Source organism: Leuciscus leuciscus (genome assembly GCF_965113295.1).
Source record: "Leuciscus leuciscus genome assembly, chromosome: 10".
In the NCBI taxonomy this organism is placed as follows: Eukaryota; Metazoa; Chordata; class Actinopteri; order Cypriniformes; family Leuciscidae; genus Leuciscus; species Leuciscus leuciscus.
Window position 1 is genome coordinate 32,414,381 of NC_138734.1, and position 19,328 is coordinate 32,433,708.

Below are 19,328 nucleotides of genomic sequence, written 5' to 3' on the forward strand. Positions count from 1 at the left end.
AAGTATAAACTAAAATAATTGTGATTGATCTTGAAAATGTCAAACCTTTTACAACATAAATGAGATGTATAGTGTAAATCTTTTAATCTTAAACATTATTGTTATTGTAATCATGTTAATGCATTGTTATTTTGATTTTGATTTTTTTAAGACAAAATTTGTTGTTTTAATGTTGAATTTGTTGTCCTGGATATTCACTGTAACTTAAACTCACTACTCATTTTGCTTAGCTAGATTAAAACTTATTAAAGGAAACATAAAATGGTAAAATATCTCTGGAGAATGGAAATAAAAACTAAATTTGCCAATATGTTTTAGATCTGCTGACATTTGTTGGCAGGACAAATGACAAATTTGTAAATTTAGTGTGCCAAGGTTCCATGCTGCCAAAAAAATGTCAGAGTTCTTGATTTTTCTCCAGATATGTCCGTTTTCATGTAGAACTACCTTGATAGTTACCATTTTTAATTAATTAATTATTTTAATATGACATTCATTATTTCAAATGATTTCAAGACATCTTGCTGCCATATACTTTGTGTAAATGTATTTGGGTTTTACATGGTATTGCAGTGACACAAAATCCATTTACATGCAAAAGGTTTTCAGAATCGCACTTGACTCTTCCTGAAGTACATTACATGGGTTTGTATATATTAATTGTCTCTTTGTGTATATGTGGGTGAACCATTAATTAATCACAAGTTTTAAATGAACTCTTTTGCAGAGTTAAGTTTAAGTTTGCTGTAATTTCTAAGCATTGATTAATCACCGGTAATTGTAAATGTGTGCATTGTGTTTATTTGAAGGTCTCTCTGTCCCTATTCAACAATGCAATACTGTTGAATGGCTGTCTGTTTTAATGCAAGAATGCGGCATTCTGAGTCTCTTCTGAGCTGCGTTGAGTTAGGTGACAGAGGAAAGAGTTCGGTTCACGTCAGGTCTCACTTACTCTGCAGTGGTTGCTGAAAAGAATAACTGCACTCTGAAAAACTGAATTAATCGTGATAAATGTGAAGACTCCTGGCCTCTGTGACTCCTTTCTTTACAGAGTTAACCATTTCACCTCACAGAATCAAGATATGGATTGTTTTCCTCATTAGTTCCACAGTGTCAGCTATAATTCCAAGCATGTTTCTTATCTTATTTACTCGTACATGGCCGGCAACGTCCTCATGGTTGTTGTTTACACTTATTGTATGCTGATACATTAAATAGCAATTAACAATTGTTAGATCATATTAAAAAAACAAATTAAACAGCATGTTACTCGGTTTTATTCACTAGCGTTCAAAGGTTTGAGGGTCAGGACGAATTTTTTTATGTTTTTGAAAGAAGTCTTATTACCCAAGACTGCATTTATTTGATAAAAAAAAATACAGTAAAACAGTAATATTTTCATTTAAAATTAACAATTTGATACTTGTTTGCTATTTTATTTTTATTTCAAAGTGTAATTTATTCATGTGATGGCAAAGCTGAATTTTCAGCATCATTACTTCAGACTTTAGTGTCACATGATCCTTCAGAAATCAGTTGCTGCTCAAGAAACTTTTCATCATGTTGAAAACAGTTGTACTGCTTAATATTGTTGTGGAAACCATGATTTTTTTTCAAGGGTTCTTAATCAGAAGTTCAAAAGAACAGCATTTATTTGAAATAGAAATCTGTAGTAACATTGTAAATGCCTTTACTGTTACTTTTAAACAATTTAATGCATCCTTGACTGACCCTAAACATTTGAACAGTAATATTATGTATATCAGGTGCAGAATACAGTACCCGTTTAATGTTTTTCAGCCAATAGCATGACTTTGGGGGTCCAAGAGGAATAGGATTCTGGGAGGGAAAGAATCTTGCACGACACTGATTGTGTGCCACAGGATGCCATTTGGCTCATTTTCATGTAAATTCATAAAATATTGGCATGTCCTACAGAAATAGGCTGCAACAAAACTGTATCTGATCTCTATTTCCTCTTGGCATTAATAATGAGCAAGGTGGCATTAGTCTGGGAAACAGTTGTGAGAGACAGCCATTATGTGGTTAAATAATTAAAACTATCCAAAAGGTGCCAACAGGAAAGATTGTGAGTGGCAAGGCCTCTCTGAAGCATGGACAAATTGCTTTTCTCTGACTTAATTACAGGGTTATGATTTTCAACCGATGCAAAGAGCTGCTTTTTGTGCCTTATTATGATAATAAATTAGATTTTATGTATTGCATTGCTGAGGCATGATAATTTATGGAAATGAAGCTGAAGTAGTGGTTCCTGTTAGCTCAGTTATGCGATTTAGTTCTCAGGCGGTGAGCTCTTGCACAAGGCAAAAAAAAAAAAAGTGTGAAAGAGATAGAGGATGGATCTATGAGTGTGTGTGGTGTGTCCGCACGCTTGACTGGTGATACCACACCAAGAGCTTTGATGATTCTCACAGTCTTTGCTTAAGCTTACAGTAATCAAGTGAACGTTCATCTGAACACATGCTCCAGAATCCTCAGTGGCTGAATAAACTTTGCACAGCTTGGCACATCTTTGCTTATGGGAGTCTCCATTTAAGAACTACATTGTTCTAAGAGGTCCAAGCATTGCGTCATGTCAAGCTAAATTGCCTCCTCCTTACCAGTGGGTACTTAGGCAGGTTCCAGATACTGTATGTTGACATATCAAACTGAAATTCTGAATGTAAAATATAATAATCATAATATTTCATGGTATAAATTCACATACTCTAACAATTATCAACATGTTTGTATTTGTTTTTCATCATAATGTCTGGTCTTTGTTTTATATAACATATAGTAACACTATTTAATAGCTAACATGAAATAACATGCTATAGCAATACTTTTACATCATTTATCAATGACGTTTACAATACTTTATTTTAGATGAGAGATAGATAGATAGATAGATAGATAGATAGATAGATAGATAGATAGATAGATAGATAGATAGATAGATAGATAGATAGATAGATTGATTGATTGATTGATTGATTGATTGATTGATTGATTGATTGATTGATTGACAGACAGACAGACATATTGATTGATTGATTGATTGATTGATTGATTGATTGATTGATTGATTGATTGATTGATTGATTGATTGTTATGAATCTGTAATCTGCTGGATTGTTATGAATCTGTAATCTACTGCTATTCCTGCAGTTCTCGGATGTGAAATTAATTTTCTGTCGAATTTGAACCACTGAATTTGTAGAAGGGAATCTGTAAAGTGAAATAAATTGGACCGAAAATTGCCTGTCGAATATTATAGGTTGTATTTTTAAACCGAATCAATATTTTTGGAAGTGAAATCTGAAAGGTATATATGGATTATTAAATTTTTAATAATGAAAATGTGTGTGAAAGGTTGTGAATTGAAATATTCACAGCTTAAATATACATCCATGTTGTATATATTTCAGCCCATAAAAAATGCAAGCCCTAAAAATACAATGCATTAAAATGTAACCACGGTTAATTCAATGCATATTTATTTTCCAAGTAGTGCAATTCAACAATTACATTTTTTCTTTCAAAAATATTTGCCCTTATTTTACTTCCTAGATTTGTTTTGTAATTTTTGTAGTTTAATTGCTTTAAAATAGGAGTAGCTAATAACTTGACAAGCAACATTTTCGAAGTAGCTTCCCCAACCTTGGAGAGTAGCTTCCCCAACCTTGTATGTTTGTGTGTGTGTGTGTGTGTGTGTGTGTGTGTGTACTGAACCTGTGAAGGCTGTCAGAGGGTTAAGCAGCGGAGTGAGATGAATGGATGGCGAGCGGCAGTGTGAACTTTAACGAGGAGTTAATGGACAGGTTGGCAGAACGGACTGCACCCACAGAAGGGGTCTGATTCCCTCTGAGTCTGACCATGGCTGATTGATGGGCCGTCTCCCCTTGTTTATATTTCCCTGCCTCCCTGTCACATTTATTTCCTTTGTACAGCTCTTTCTGCCAATATGGAACCGAAATATCTGCAGGGGTGACAACGGCAATTTGTCCCAGACATGAGAGCGAAGGGAGAGTTTATGGCGCAGCTGTTTTTCATCAACCTCTGCATCTTTGTGCACGCATCTGATCTGGGGTCCGGTGGATGCACATATGGGAGTTGAGTCGAGTTAAGCCATGTGACTGAATCCCATCGAGAGATGAACTTAGAACGAGAATGATGCTGAGTTTGGGAAAGGTGATTTTCGCTCAGAAAGTGGTCCAAAGAAGTTCCAAACGACACTGCCATTGAATTACAATGGCTAAAAGTAATATCCTAATGGGGGCATCCATCCTATTTTACAAACACAGGGCAGTCAGAGCATTAGTATAAGTGTGCCACTTGCTTGTCTCCGCTTGATATGTGTTTGCTGATAAAGAGGTCTGTTTTCTGGGCCATAGCACGCAATAAAGCTCAACAGAGAACAGAACATTAAAAATTTAAACACATATTAAAGAGGACCTATTATGCTTTAGGTCTTATGCAACTTCATTCAGTGTGTAATGTTGCAGTTTGAGCATGAAAAATGAGTTATTCTCTATATCAGTAAGCAGTGTTTCTAAACTCCCTGGAACTTACACGTCTCAATATTCCTCATTTAAATATTTCTCGCCCAAAGCATATGCAAAAAAAGGGACAAGGCCTGACTGAGTTGTAGTAGTGTGTTTTTTTCTGAAACAAGCTCAAAGCGGTTGACCAATCTTAATCCAGCCAACCAATCAGAGCACATTGTGCTTTTTTTTGAAGGAGGGGCTTCAGAGACTGAAACTAAGGGCCTGTCCACACGGAGACGCGATTCGCTGTATACGTATACATTTTTTATCGTATTGGCGTTTCGTCCACACGGATCCGGCGTTTTCGGAGACTGAAACCGCTATTTTTTTAAACCGGGTCCCAAGGTGGATAAATCTGAAAACGCCGCCCTTGCGTTTTCGTGTGTACGGCCAATCCGTACATTTTGTGAAACGATGATGTCATCACACCAAGTGTCAACTAGTCAGACACCGTCAAGTCACAGCAACTACATTTATGGTTTTTCATATTGTTCAACAAAGTTCTTGTTTAAAAAAGAAAAAAGAAAAGAAAAAAAGAAGCTACTGTGCCTAATATTATTGTTGTATACAGCGCGCAAGGTTTAGGTTTATGCTCATGCTTTAAGTCTTCTTCTCCGTTTTTAGTGTATGTCTGTGGCAGAATTACAGCGCCACATACTGGTCTGGCATGTATACTACATCGTTTTGAGTCGGTTTCAGTGGTTTCGTGTGTACGCAGATATTTCTTGAGACGACGCCGTGTTTACGGATTTTTTTTTTTGAACGGGGAAAAAAAAATCGGATAGGGAAAGCTCTGGCTTCGTGTGGATGTGGCCTAAATAGAACGTTAACAGACTGGGAAAAGAGGTGCTGCAACAATGTAAAATATGTGAAAAGCAATGTGTTTTTTGAACATTCAAACATTGGAACCTATTCTAGTAGACTCCAAAAGAGGGCATAATATGGCTTCTTTAATACTGGGACAAAAAGGGTTTCAAGTGTACATTTTTAGAACAACAAAAGAATGTGTGTATGAACTCCAAAATATTGTACTGCAACAATATCTACGGTACATACTGAATACATACATATTATTATTGAGAGGTTAGGTCATTTTTTTCCAGTGCTTTGGTGCTGATTAATTAAATTCAGTTCACTTTATAAATGTTAGAGTATGCTTACATTAGTATATATTGTTTAAATAAATAATAATTGATTATGTTAAATAATTGTTATTATTAAAAAAAAAAATATATATATATATATATATATATATATATATATCTTCTAGTTGCCTCACAAATAGAATAATTCTAGTTATATGATTTAATTCACTTTATTCATTCTAACTAACTTTGCAATACAACATATCAACTAACTCTCATTAGAGTATTAGCAGACTGTCTGATTAACATCTGCTAACACTTTATTTTGATGCTCTCCCAACAGACATTCTTATGACTATAAGTAGCTTTGCATCCATGCCAACTAGTTCTACTAACTTGAACCCTAACACCTTACCCTAACAGTCTACTAACTATGGAAGCTTGTTTCCACCAAAGCAATTGCGACTTTTTATCTTAAAATTCTGGCTCACAATTACAAGCTTACAGTACATCTCTCAATTCTGACTTTTTTTCTCAAAATTGCACGTTCTAATCTCGCAATTCTGACTTTATAGCATGCAATTGCGGGTTTATTTCTTGCATTTCTGACTTTATAATCAGAATTGTGAGATACAAACTCGCAATTGTTAGAAAATGTCAGAATTGTGAGCTGACTTTTTCCCCTTAGAACTAGACTTTATAACTCGCAATTGTGAGTTTATATTTCATAATTCAAAAAAAAAGAAGAATTGCGAGATATAAACTTGTATTATTTGTTAGTTGACGTGTAGTTGCAAAGTAGTTAGTTGAATGTTTAAAGTGTGCTGTCGAAATAGTGTAACCGATGATTTTATTTTATTAATCGTTTTTAATTTTTTTGTAAACTAACTTTTTTTTGCAATTGAGCTGTTACCGGCACAGGGGTTTTACACATAAAAATACACCTTTCATTATTTGCATCATCATTATATGGATCTTTATTGGAGAAATAGTTTTATATCAAGCCACAGGCCAACGTGTGAGGCAGCAAAGATTTCTCCTCACATAGATCCTTTCCGTGAGCCCAAACAGGGATAAAAGGACCAGAATTGATGTACGGAGCGGCCCTCCTGCAGCAGAGAAGCTCTCCCCTGTTCTCTATTAGAAGGTAATGTGGAGAAAAGGCCCTCTGGCCCTCCGCCCCCTCGCAGAGATACAGGAGCATAAATATGCACCGCACCCCAGGCCCTCTCCAGGCCTGACACATCATGAAAGGGTGTAAGGAGTAAAAAGTATATAAAAGGTGTCTCAAAGAGTGGCATTTCTTACATTTTAGATTGGGTGAAGAATATCTTTGTTTTCTTCTTTTTCTTCTTTATTCAAACCAAATATGCAAACGTTTTATATATGAATTTACAGTTCAATGTTTTTAGAAGAGATATCTAGTAAGAATATGATTGTTTCATATAATATTCTTTAGATTTTTCTTCTAAAAGAAGTGCAGTATTAATATCTTGCAGTGTTATATTTTTCCTCCTCGTGGATTTGTCAAAAGTATGTTTTAATTAAAAAGTATTCAATTTAGTCAGCCGAATTCCTTTGATGTAAAATATAAATTTGAAGTATACCCCTGAGATTTACTTGAAAATGATAACTCTCATTATTTACTCCCTTGAATATTTGGTTTGTAACTAAAATGTTGATTGAAAATGACATGCATGCCATTTATTTAGATTAAAACCAAAATGAGCAAAAATGAAACAAATGAAAAAACAAATGAAAGGTTTGGAACAACATGAGGCTTAGTAAATGTAAACTATCCTTTCAATATTTCAATAATTTAACAGCACATTTGCATGTTCACGGTTCTCTGATGTCAGTTAATGATCAAAACATGAAGATAAACAAATACAATATTAAATTTTTTTAGTAAGTGTTGTACTGTTTATTTATTTATTTGAATTTTACATTTTTATGATTTAACTAATGATCTTTTCATAAACTCACAAACTCCCTGCAGTTTCCTCACGAATCCCCAGGGATTTGCAAGCTCCAGTTTGAGAAACATTGAATTATTGTTATGAAGTGCATTTTCCATCTCATCTTTGGGCCTGTTCACACTTGGTCACTTAATGCATTTTTTCTGATAGCGATCCAGTTTGTTAAAACTCTTCCATTTACAATTGTCCACCCAAATGTATCTCTGCAAAACAAATCCAAATCCAATCTTCAATTCCTGCGCTATATGCAAATGTAATGGTGTTCACGTCCATGGAAGCAACAGATATGAGCTGCAATTTATTTATTATTAGCTCATTTCAAGTTCAAAGACAGCAATAGGAGAGAAAGTGCTGGTAAGATCATTTAGGCTCTTTCTGAAATCGCCCCATATACCCTCATTCACTATTCCCTTCGTTAGTCCACAAATATATTAGTCCACTGCCACATTTGCACTTGCTGTTTAATAATTATCTGAAACAACTGGCAGCTCCAGTAGTAACATAAAAAGATTTATCTTGAACTCTGTCATGGAAACTATGTATAAACTTTAATTAAACAATTTAATAATCAGTTAAAAAGGAATTCATGCCTGTATGATATTACGCTGTAGCCACCTTGGACCAGCGGTTTGGAAAATGGATGGACGGATGATTCAGCTTCACGATCGGATAACTGAGAAAACTCATGAAGTGACCAGGTGTAAACAGGCCCTTTGTCTTCAGAGATATTTTATTAAAAAGCATTTTCTTGAGATTAGACATATACAACTTCAAGTGGGTAGATGTTTTTACATGCGTTTCCAGCATGTGTCTTAGAACATTTTTATTTACTTCACGAACATGAAAAAATATTTTATTTAAAGTATGAATATGGGTAGTGTGAATGAAATTCGGACGTACTACATCCACCATGTTGTTACAGTCACGTGACCTACCAACATGGGATAGTAAAGCGTCCATCGAATGCACACTTCGGAATCTCAGCGGAAGTAGTACGTCATCCAGGGACTTTTTTTACCTACTGTTTTTCGAATACATTGTATTCAGACATACTACTCTTTTGGCATACTGTTTTTTTACAGACTAAAATTTATGCTGATGAAACTTTTGTGTATTTTATCCTTTCTCTGTGGACTTTGGGACTGGAGACGTTCCGACCCAGATTCTCCTCAAGACATCCCAGCTAACAGGGAACGTTCTCAGAATTCCGGCTAACATTCTGGCAAGGTTCTATCAAAGTTATGAACAAATGTTCTTCCAGTAACATCAATAGAACGAATGTGTTATCAAAGTTTGTGATATTTAATATTGTTCTTAAAACATTAGCACAAAAAAAAAATTTAAAAAAAAAAAAATATATATATACATCGTTCATGGCACATTTTTTCTGAAACGTTATAGTTGGATATTCGTCTAACGTTTTATACTGTTTTATACCGAGAACTGAACTGAATTTAAAAGTAACATTCCTTGTTTGAAGAATGGAATATTACCATAACGTTTGCATAACCAAGATTTTATAAAAAAAAAATAACTGGATGATTTGAACATTCTGAAAACATTGTGAAATAACATTTTCATAACCTAATAAGAACATTAGCAAAATGCTCTTTAAACATATTTTTGTTAGATGGGATGCTGGCAAATTACTTTTCTTGAATCATTTACTGTGAGAGCAAGAAGGTACACAACTTTTGCTAAAAGGATGAGGATTTTGTGGTATCCTTCGTAGTTTTTATCACTTTATCATAGTGTGATCATGTGTGGAAATGAAAACACCTACATCAGCCGAAGCTTTGATTACATGTGAAAGGTCTTTGACAGCTTATTTGTGGTCATTAGCACGTATCGTTATAGATAACTTGTTAATTTGCATAATGTGTTTTTAATGGCACGCTAATGACATTGAGAGGAGGCTAATTGAGTGAAGCACTGTGTGTGTATCAGTTTTCTTACAATATAATACTTATGAACAAGTGTCTAGGCCACACCCCCTTTGCAAACTTTCAGGCTGTCTGATTAATGGCAGTGTAAAAGGTCTTAGAAATAGATTCCAGAAATGAAATATCCATTTGTTTTGTGTCAATATGAATTGCCAGTTCATGCAAGTCTCTCAGTGTGCTGTCGGAAATAAATGAAGGGTTGTCAGGGCCGTGATGCTGCACAGCAGACAACACCAAAAAAAAGTCAATGACATTGACTTACTTTCCGTGGGTTTGCTTGTGTTTATGTGTGTTGATTTTATTATTATTATAATTATTATATACAAGAAAATGTCACGCTAATCAGATTTTTGTACTTTGTGAACTTGCATGTGTCTTTGTATTATTTTCAGTTATAGAAGATTTTTTAAATTATTATATACAAGATAATGTCATACTTTTCTGATGTTTGCACTTGACATACAAAGCTGTTCTCTTATCCAGTGGCTCAAAGCTATTGACTGTATTTTCAGCCTTTGTGACACACTCCAGGCCAGAAAAAAATGTCTCTAACAAATGCCAGCTGATTTTACAGGAGAATTACAAACTATCCACTTGCGCATCTGAGTCAGGATGTAAGGTATTTGTACCCAGAGTAGCGTGATGGTAATCTCATGCTAGCTTGTTTCCGGGAGCTTGTCCTCCTGAATCAGAGAACATTTCCCTGGGATGCGTTGTGATGTAATGTTGATAAGATAGAATTGCTTTGTCAAAGGTGCTTTTTTGCTGTCAGAAGGGAATAGAAGGGGGCACAATGGAGCAAAAAAAATTAAAATTAAATAAAAATGAAGCAGCTTACTTTTTTTGGTCTCAATTGCCCTTTAAATATATGACAAAAAAAAAAAAAATTGTTTGCTCATAAATTGTTTACAAAAAATAGTTTAAAAATCATGTGAATATATTGCTGCTGTGGGAGAACTTTCTATTTAGTAAAGAATCCTGAAACAAAACAGATATTTTAAACTATTTAAATATTTCACAATATTACTGGTTTTTACTGTTACTATTTATATATATATATATATATATATATATATATATATATATATGCAGCTTTGGTGAGCATAAGTCCTTTCTCTTTTTTCTTTTTCCAAAAAATCGTACAGATGGTAGTGTATGGGTAAAATTTTTATCAAATATTTTTTCTTTTATTCTTAAATATAAACTTACTATTAAAGAAAGAAGAATCATAAACAGTATACAGTCACTCATAAAATATGCTATGTGTCTTTATTCCCCATTTCTGTTTTTGCTCTAGTGAGCAACTCCAATTTTTTTAACCCCTTAGGACAGGAAAAAGTCTTTGTTTGTTGTGTGACTGTTTGTGTTCTTTTTGGAAAGGTATCCGAGTCAGCAAGACTTTTCAGAAAAAAAATTAAATCCCCCCCCCTCCTCTGTTTTGAAAGAGTCTCTATGGGTTTCTTGAAAGCAGTAAAGCAAGAGAACTTGGCATTTTATTTCAAGTCTGTAAATCTGTGACTCAATTTTAGATTTCAGAACTACTGCAACTATTTCATCCAATCGTGCATACGCACATGCTTAGTTGTTTTGGGGGTCACGGCTGAGATATCACATGGTTAACCAATTACAAAAGGCTCATTACTCTTAGAGGTGTCGTTGCAGGTCATGTATCCCTCCTACACTCTTTTTGCTCCATTTCTTCTTATTTCACTTTCAGCTTACCTTCCTGATAACCCGTCCACACTCTGTAGTGCTAATGCTTGAGGTAATGCTGCTTAAAGGTCAAAAACCTGCTCTGGGAATCAAAAGGTTGTAGGTTCAAACGCCGCAAGGGGGTAATCCATGAGCTGTCAGCATTGTGTTCTTGAGCATACATCGGTTGGTCTAATGGGGATTGTCCCTGCAATAAGTGGACAAATAAACTGAAAGACATTTAGAAATCCTTGAGTTTTGATACAGTTCAAAAGCACGACCCGTTCCAAGAGTGTATGTAATGGTCATGTGTGCCCCTCAGGTTCGCTGTGTTGAGAGACCCGGCAGACTGGCTGATCGTGAACCCGTTCAAAGGCAACGTCACCACCAGGGCCATACTGGACCGCGAGTCTCCACATGTTCGCAACAACCAGTACAATGCTTTATTCATGGCCACAGATAACGGTAGGGCTTTTTTTTTTTTCTAACACACATACATTTACTTACATTTTCAAACACACTGAAACATACAATATTGATATAGCAATAAAATGTGAATTATTTACGTATGAACACCTTTTAGAAATACAAATGTGTACGAATCCTTATTTATCAATATTAAAATCCAGAGCTGTCAAAAAGTAGCCTACCGACTTCGGTACCAAGTCGGTACTGAAATGTTTAAATTGTATTGAGTGGAATCGTAAACACCTCTGATTGGCCATTGTGTTCACGCACTCATCGGATGGATATGTCTGTGATTAAAATGCGCCAAAACGCAACATAAATTCCCAAAAGTAATCAATTTTATTTGTGTGCTGTAATCCACATCTTTACAATCCATACGTTTGCGAGACCCAAATTCAAGACCTTCATCTCAATTGCTTCTCAGCAGTGACTGCAACTGTCAAAAATCCTGCGATCATTGCAAATTTAAAAAAAATGCCACCAAGGAAGCTTTACAACATGTTTTAAAGCAGTGATATAATATATATATACACACTTCAAAATAAAAGTCCTTCAACACAAAACTGGGGAAACAGTTTTGCTCTTCAATAAGGATTTGTACAATTAAATAGTGGTTTCAAAATCAAGTGCTCAGCACTTGAAATGTTTCTGAAATGTCAGATCAAGCAGCATGATATTAAATGCATCATGCGTAAGACATTTCACTGTCTAAAACGTGCTCATAATTTGCACTTAACCTTCTATAAATGGTGTAGACACTGTGGTGCATTTATGAAAGTGCCAACTTCAATAATAAATACATTTTTACTTTTGTCACCTCAATTGTCATCGAAACTAAACACTATCACGGTGAGTCCATTTTATAGTATTCTCTTTTCAAGTCATCAGCCACGGATTATTCTCCCACCACAGGAAATTACACGCTTCTGCAGGTCGGAGAACACAGTTGTTACATTAGTGCTCTCTGGGTAGTGTAGTAATTTCTCTCACTTGGCATAAACAACATTTAATTAACCTCTGAATGAGTCACTTCTCAATGTCAAATCTTCTGACAGGGACACTTGGAGGGATTAGAGTAAGAAGGAATGCTCTCTCTCTCTCTCTCTCTCTCTCTCTCTCTCTCTCTCTCTCTCTCTCTCTCTCTCTCTCTCTCTCTCTCTCTCTCTCTCTCTCTCTCTCTCTCTCTCTCTCTCTCTCTCTCTCTCACTCACTCACTCTTGGTCTGCTTTTTGTTTGTCTGAAGGAGGTTGGATTTGGCATTTGAGAGATGACAGATCCATTAAAGGAAACAAGCCAACCAAAACACTTCTCAAAAGTGCTCATATTTGCAGCTTTTAAATTTGTGATTTCTTACTGTGAGAATTCATGCTTTCAAGGGGGAATCAGTAAGGGCAAAATGCACTTTTCCTCTCTCTATGTACATCCCTGTGTTTGAAATAGCACACAAATACTACTCTTATTATTTTTTGGGTAACACTTTACAATAAGGTTCATTAGTTAACATAAGTTAATGGATTAACTTACATGATCTAACAATGAGCAATACATTTGTTACAGTATTTGTTAATATTTGTTAATGTTAGTTAATAAAAATACAGCTGTAGAAGTATTGTTCATTCTTAGTTCATGTTAACTAACTAATGTTAACTAATAAACCTTCACTGTAAAAAAAAATTACATCCCCAAGTCAAAAATTTCTAGTGACTGGTCACATCTAAATTTTTCAATTTTTCTATCGTATTATTTCTCATTGAGCCAATGTTAACAGACTATTGCAACAAGAATTACACTTGGGCCAATTTAAAAATTTAGATGTGACCAGTCACTAGAACATTTTGACTTGGAGAGGTTAGAAATTTTTTACAGTGTTATTGTAAAGTGTTATTTTTTTATTTGTATTTTTTTGCATACTGTGTGTGGTATCTACTGGGAATTTAATGGATCTGGAAAACTGGGTATTCAAAAACAGAATGGAGTTTGCAGTCAATTATTGAAGTTGGCACTTTCATTACACTTTAATTTACGTTTACAGTACATTTACCATTCAAAAGTTTGGTAATTATAATAGTAATATTATATTACAATTCAAAATAACTGTGTGTATATATATATATATATATATATATATATATACAGACCCTTTCCAAAAAATTTGAATATCAGGGAAAAGTTTATTTATTTCCATAATTCCATTCAAAACGTTAAACTTCCATTGGTTATAGATTCAGGGCCCACAACTTAAACAATTTCAAGTATTTAGTTGTTTATTTGTACATAATTTGGGCTTCCAGGTCATAAAACCCACGAAAACAGGATTTCAAAAAATTTGAATATTACATGAAATCACACAGTAATTACACAGTGATACCATGGTCATTGAACCAGGTTTTGGTTATTTTGGCAGTGTGGGCAGGTGCAAATCCTGCTGGAAAATGAAGTCAGCATCTCCATAAAGCTTGTCTGCTGAAGGAAGCCTGAAGTGTTCTGAAAATGTCCTGGTAGACGGCTGCGTTGAGTGGACAGCACAGTGGACCAACACCAGCCGATGACATGGCTCCCCAAACCAACACAGACTGTGGAAACTTCACACTGGACTTCAAGCATCTTGGATTGTGTGCCTCTCCATTCTTCCTCCAGACTCTGGGACCTTGGTTTCCAAATGAGATGCAAAATTTGCTCTCATCAGAAAAGAGGACTTTGGTCCACTGTGCTTTATTAAATCCAGAGTCAACGCAGCCGTCTACCAGGACATTTTCAGAGCACTTCATGCTTCCTTCATTATCCAGCAGGATTTGCACCTGCCCACACTGCCAAAAAAACCAAAACCTGGTTCAATGACCATGGTATCACTGTGTAATTACAGCCCGATCTCATCCCAAGGCGTCATATACTTGACGCTTTTGACATTTTGTCTACATCCAACGCACATGGCACCCTTTAGCGTCAATATGAGACGCAGATAGATATGGGCCAGAAGGCGCCTCCTAGCGGTCTAACCCTAACCCTACCCCAGACCTAAACCTACCCATAACCGAACAAAGCTCTGTGCATGTCATATTGACGCTAAAGGGTGCCATGTGCGTTGGATGTAGACGAAATGTCAAAAGTGTCAGTATATGACGCCCTAGGATGAGAATGCGTTGGTAATTACTGTGTGATTTCATGTAATATTCACATTTTTTGAAATCCTGTTTTTGTGGGTTTTATGAGCTGAAAGCCCAAATTATGTACAAATAAACAACTAAATACTTGAAATCGTTTAAGTTGTGGGCCCTGAATCTATAATCTATGGAAGTTTAACGTTTTGAATGGAATTATGGAAATAAATAACCTTTTCCATGATATTCAAATTTTTTGGAAAGTGTGTGTGTGTGTGTGTGTGTGTGTGTGTGTGTGTGTGTGTGTGTGTGTGTGTGTGTGTGTGTGTGTGTGTGTGTGTGTGTGTGTGTGTGTGTGTGTGTGTGTGTGTGTGTGTGTGTGTGTGTGTGTGTGTGTGTGTGTGTGTGTGTGTGTGTGTGTGTGTGTGTGTTAATGAATACCATCAACTGAATGCATAATATTGAACGTTAATGAATCTTGCATAATAAGTCCTAGTTGGAAACTGTTTAAAAATACTAGTACCTAGTAACATTTAGCAATTTCAAATACTTAAAGTAGGCGGTATACAGTATATATTCTGTATACTAGTATCTATTCAAACATTGCCTCACTCTATTTAGAGTATATCTCTCTCTTTCCTCCTTATATTCTCTTCACATATAATTTAGTCACAAGGTCTGGATGAGATGTGCTCATTTCAGAATATGTATATGCAGCACTGTTGACTCTGAGCAGTCTTCCTGTCATCACCACCCTCCCTAATTCACACTCTTTCTCTCTCTCTATCTCTGTCTCACATGAGGGGATTGGGGAGTGTGAGAGATGTTGATTTTAGGCTAAATTGCTTTCTGTGATCGTGAGGAAAGCTAGATTGTGAGGCCAGAGAAATGCAAGTGGCTTCGTTTGCATTGGGGAGTATATCAAGGCAGGTGAACCCCACAGCAAAGAGCAAATAGCATATAAGAATGTCACAGCCCAGACATCAATCTGAGTATATATGCAAATCCAAGTTTAACTTAAGATCGATAACGGTTTGATTTTTTATTTTTTTTTCATACTCGTAATAAGTTATTAATCATTGTTTGCTGAGGTTTCAAAAAGGTTACGGTGACTTGCGGCTATGTGTCATATTTCAGAGTTGTTATTTGCATTGAGATGTAGACATTTGAGATGCAGACCAGAGGCTTATTTAAATAAATGTCAAATGTCCAAAAATAAGTTTTACTTTGAGTTCACTTAGTGGGAAAGGATATCTTATTTTTAGGCGCTATTAAAGTCACAATGAATTCAAAATGAGCTATTTAAAAAAAATTACAGAATGATTCAGTGTTTAGTATAAATGATTTATCCGTGAACATCATTATTTTTTACTTTTTTTTTAATTCATGTGCATTCATAATCTTTCATCAAAAACACTATCACCTCCCCCTCCAAACAACATCTTCAGGATGTTTGTTAGTCCAGTTAGTTTGTTAGTAAGTTAGCAACGCCCAACATCCTACGAAATCAAGTCCCGTCCTAATTTTTTTTTCTCATTCTTTAAGCCGTTTCATTCAGATATACATCACAATGAGGCTTGCAACTTGCCTTGCATCTTCCCACTTCATGCCGACTTTAAACGGATAGTTCACCCAAAACTCTTAATAAACTCTTAAATAAAAGGGTTTCATATGACTTGTACACTGTATTACAAGTATCATGAATGATGAATGATGTATGATATATTTTATGATGTACATCAGCAAATTATTCTTTTGAATCTTCTTTCAAATTCTTTTTTTCTTCTAATTAATAATTTTATCAGTTTGTAGTTTAGATAATGAAAATATAATTTTGGACTTGATCTTCTTGACTACAACACTGCATTTCATCCAGTTGATAAAACCAATTTCTAGGATTTGGTTTCCGTGTTCAGCTCAATAGGTGAAGATAATCAGTGAATAATGACTAATAGTCAATAATAATGGGCCCTAATTTAACGATCTAAGCACATGGTATAAAGCGCACGGCGCAAGTGCATTCAGCGTGTGTCCGAATCTTTTTTTGCTACTTTACCGCCGACAAAAATGGTCGCCGCCGCGCATGCGCCAATGCGGCGCATGGTCTAAAAGGGTTGTCCCTATTCTCTTAATGAGTAATGGGTGTGTTTTGGGTGTAACGTGCAAAAAATTCCCCATTTATTTCCCATTTCCTCTAAAAGCCAGTTGCACTCACACCATGGCAGGTTGCTATTTACATGGCGGAATTTGCAAGCGGAAAGACTGAATGCTTCTCCAGAGAGGAAACGAATCTGCTCGTGCACGAGGTTAAAGCGTGGATTCCACCATATATTTATGTACACAATTTTAATCTTTTACATCCTTTTATTTTTAATATTTGGCTAGTTTGTGTGCTGCTGCGAATCCCTGTGTGTGTAATAAGAAGAGTGGATGAGCATTGTGGACCCGCCTATAGGTGCATATCACTAATGCGCCCTTTAAAAAAAATAAAAAAATGCGCCATTGACTTTAGACCATGTTTTTGTTGGTCAGTGGCACAGTCTAGCCTATTTCAATTGCCTCACAATAGCAACGCACCAACAATGCGCCTGAACACACCTTGTTTTCAGACCAGCATGCCCATGGGCGCACAAATAGGCGCAAATGCATTTGCTATTTAAACAACGTTTAACTGAAAATGATAACTGCATCGGGCTGAAACTAGCAAAAAACACTTGCACCACATTTCGCCAGGTGTATGATAGGGCCCTTAATTTTCTCCCAAGTTATTGAATGTCTTTAGAAGACCTGGAGTCGCGCACACAAAACTTAGGCACTATATTGATGATCCTTTTATGTTGCTTTTATTGTTATTTTAAAGCTTATAACCACAAGTATTAATTTATTTTCACTATATTTAAAATAGTGACTAGGTTATTCTTCAAAAAATAACGAAATGTGAAAAATATGAAAAGTCATAGAGGTTTTGAACAACATGAGGTTATGTGAATAATGGATGGATGAACTATCTTTCTGAGTCAATAGAAAAGCTTGTCTTTTGGACTCATATTTGTCTTTGATATATTATTATGGTGAGAACTTGTGTCAGTGCTTCAAACAGAGTGTTAACAGTATGCTTTTCTTTTGTGAGTCTGTACGGCTGTATGTACAGTGCTGTATTTTGCACCGCCTGCGTTTCCCTGGTATCCCAGGCAGATCTAGTCTATCACAGACTCCCTATTCTGTGGCAATCTGTCCGATGATTGCATGACATGAAAGTCACACTGGTCACTAACAGGCTATCGATCTAGACTGGAGTCCCATGTCTTTATTTCAAGGGCTCAGATGAGTGTTGCCTCTCTATCTCTCTCTCTCCGTCTGACCGCTGACCACAGAGAAGTGGAGAGCGTTGATTGAACAAGAATGATAGAAGGGAGAGGGAAAATGAGAAGATGCTGAACTGATAGAAAAGAGTGCAGATAGGACTAGGTGGAGACAGAGTCGATGTAGCTTAGTCTGTGTGCACTTGTAGTCTGTTTTCAACCCATGTGTGTTTACATGTATGACTACATGTTAAATGAATAGTTCACCTAAATTAAATTCTTGAGATCACTTGTCAATGTCAATGTAACCCTCGTATTAATTTTTATTTTTATTTTGTAAAGCCCATATGAAAATGGGAGACAAAATGTCTTTGCTTTTATTCTTTTGGTCGATAGTTTTGGGGTCGGTAAAATGTTTTTAAAAGAAATCTCTTCTGCTCACCATGGCTATATTTATTTGATCAAAAATACAGCGAAACAGTAATATTGTGAAATGATCAAACGCCATCACTCCAGTCTTCAGTGTCACATGATCCTTCTAATATGCTGATTTGGAACTCAAGAAAAATGTCTTCTTATTATCAATTTTGAAAACAGTTGTGCAGCTTAATATTTTTGTGGAAACGTTTTCTTTGATTAATAGAAAGCTCAAATGAATTAAATAGAAATTTATTTTTAACAATGTGTAGACTTTACTAGCACCAATGTATTGCATCCGAGCTGAATAAAAAATACACATTTATTTGATAAAAATATAAAAATCATGCTGAGATTCTTTGTACTAGTACTTATTGAAGTTTGGTATTTTTCACCATTTGTGGCTGAATGTTGTAGTGCAGTTTGCTAGTGCTAAAATATTTATCAGTGATCAACATAAAGTCAATGGATTATTTAAATAGTTTTAATTTCCATCAAGACTTTTTAATTTTTTTTTTTATTTTTTATTTTACATTTATCTGTGAGGAACAAAGACCAATTTCATGTAATGTAGCCTGTATATTTAACTCATGTTGCTTAAAGGTATAGTGGAGGATTTTCCCGAATTTTAGAAAAGAACCGCCCTCTCCACTTTTTGAAAAAATGCACATGCGCAACACTCTACCTGCTCCCGAGAGGGAACGCCTATTAAACGTGTGCACGAGAGAGCATGCACGAGCCTAGTTCTCCTCGTGCACGCTCTGTTTACAAGTTGCTGTTGGCATGGCACAATT

General features: G+C 35.5%; 1 protein-coding gene across 5 annotated transcripts in view; it reads left to right on the plus strand.

The window, feature by feature from the left end:
• cdh13 (cadherin 13, H-cadherin (heart)) overlaps positions 1–19,328 on the plus strand; it is a 417,024-nt gene that overhangs the window by 297,873 nt on the left and 99,823 nt on the right. For all 5 annotated transcript variants that reach the window (XM_082181942.1, XM_082181939.1, XM_082181940.1 and 2 more), the window contains exon 11: positions 11,572–11,714. In XM_082181942.1, coding sequence (XP_082038068.1) covers positions 11,572–11,714 — 143 coding nt within the window. The remainder of the gene's footprint in view (positions 1–11,571; positions 11,715–19,328) is intronic.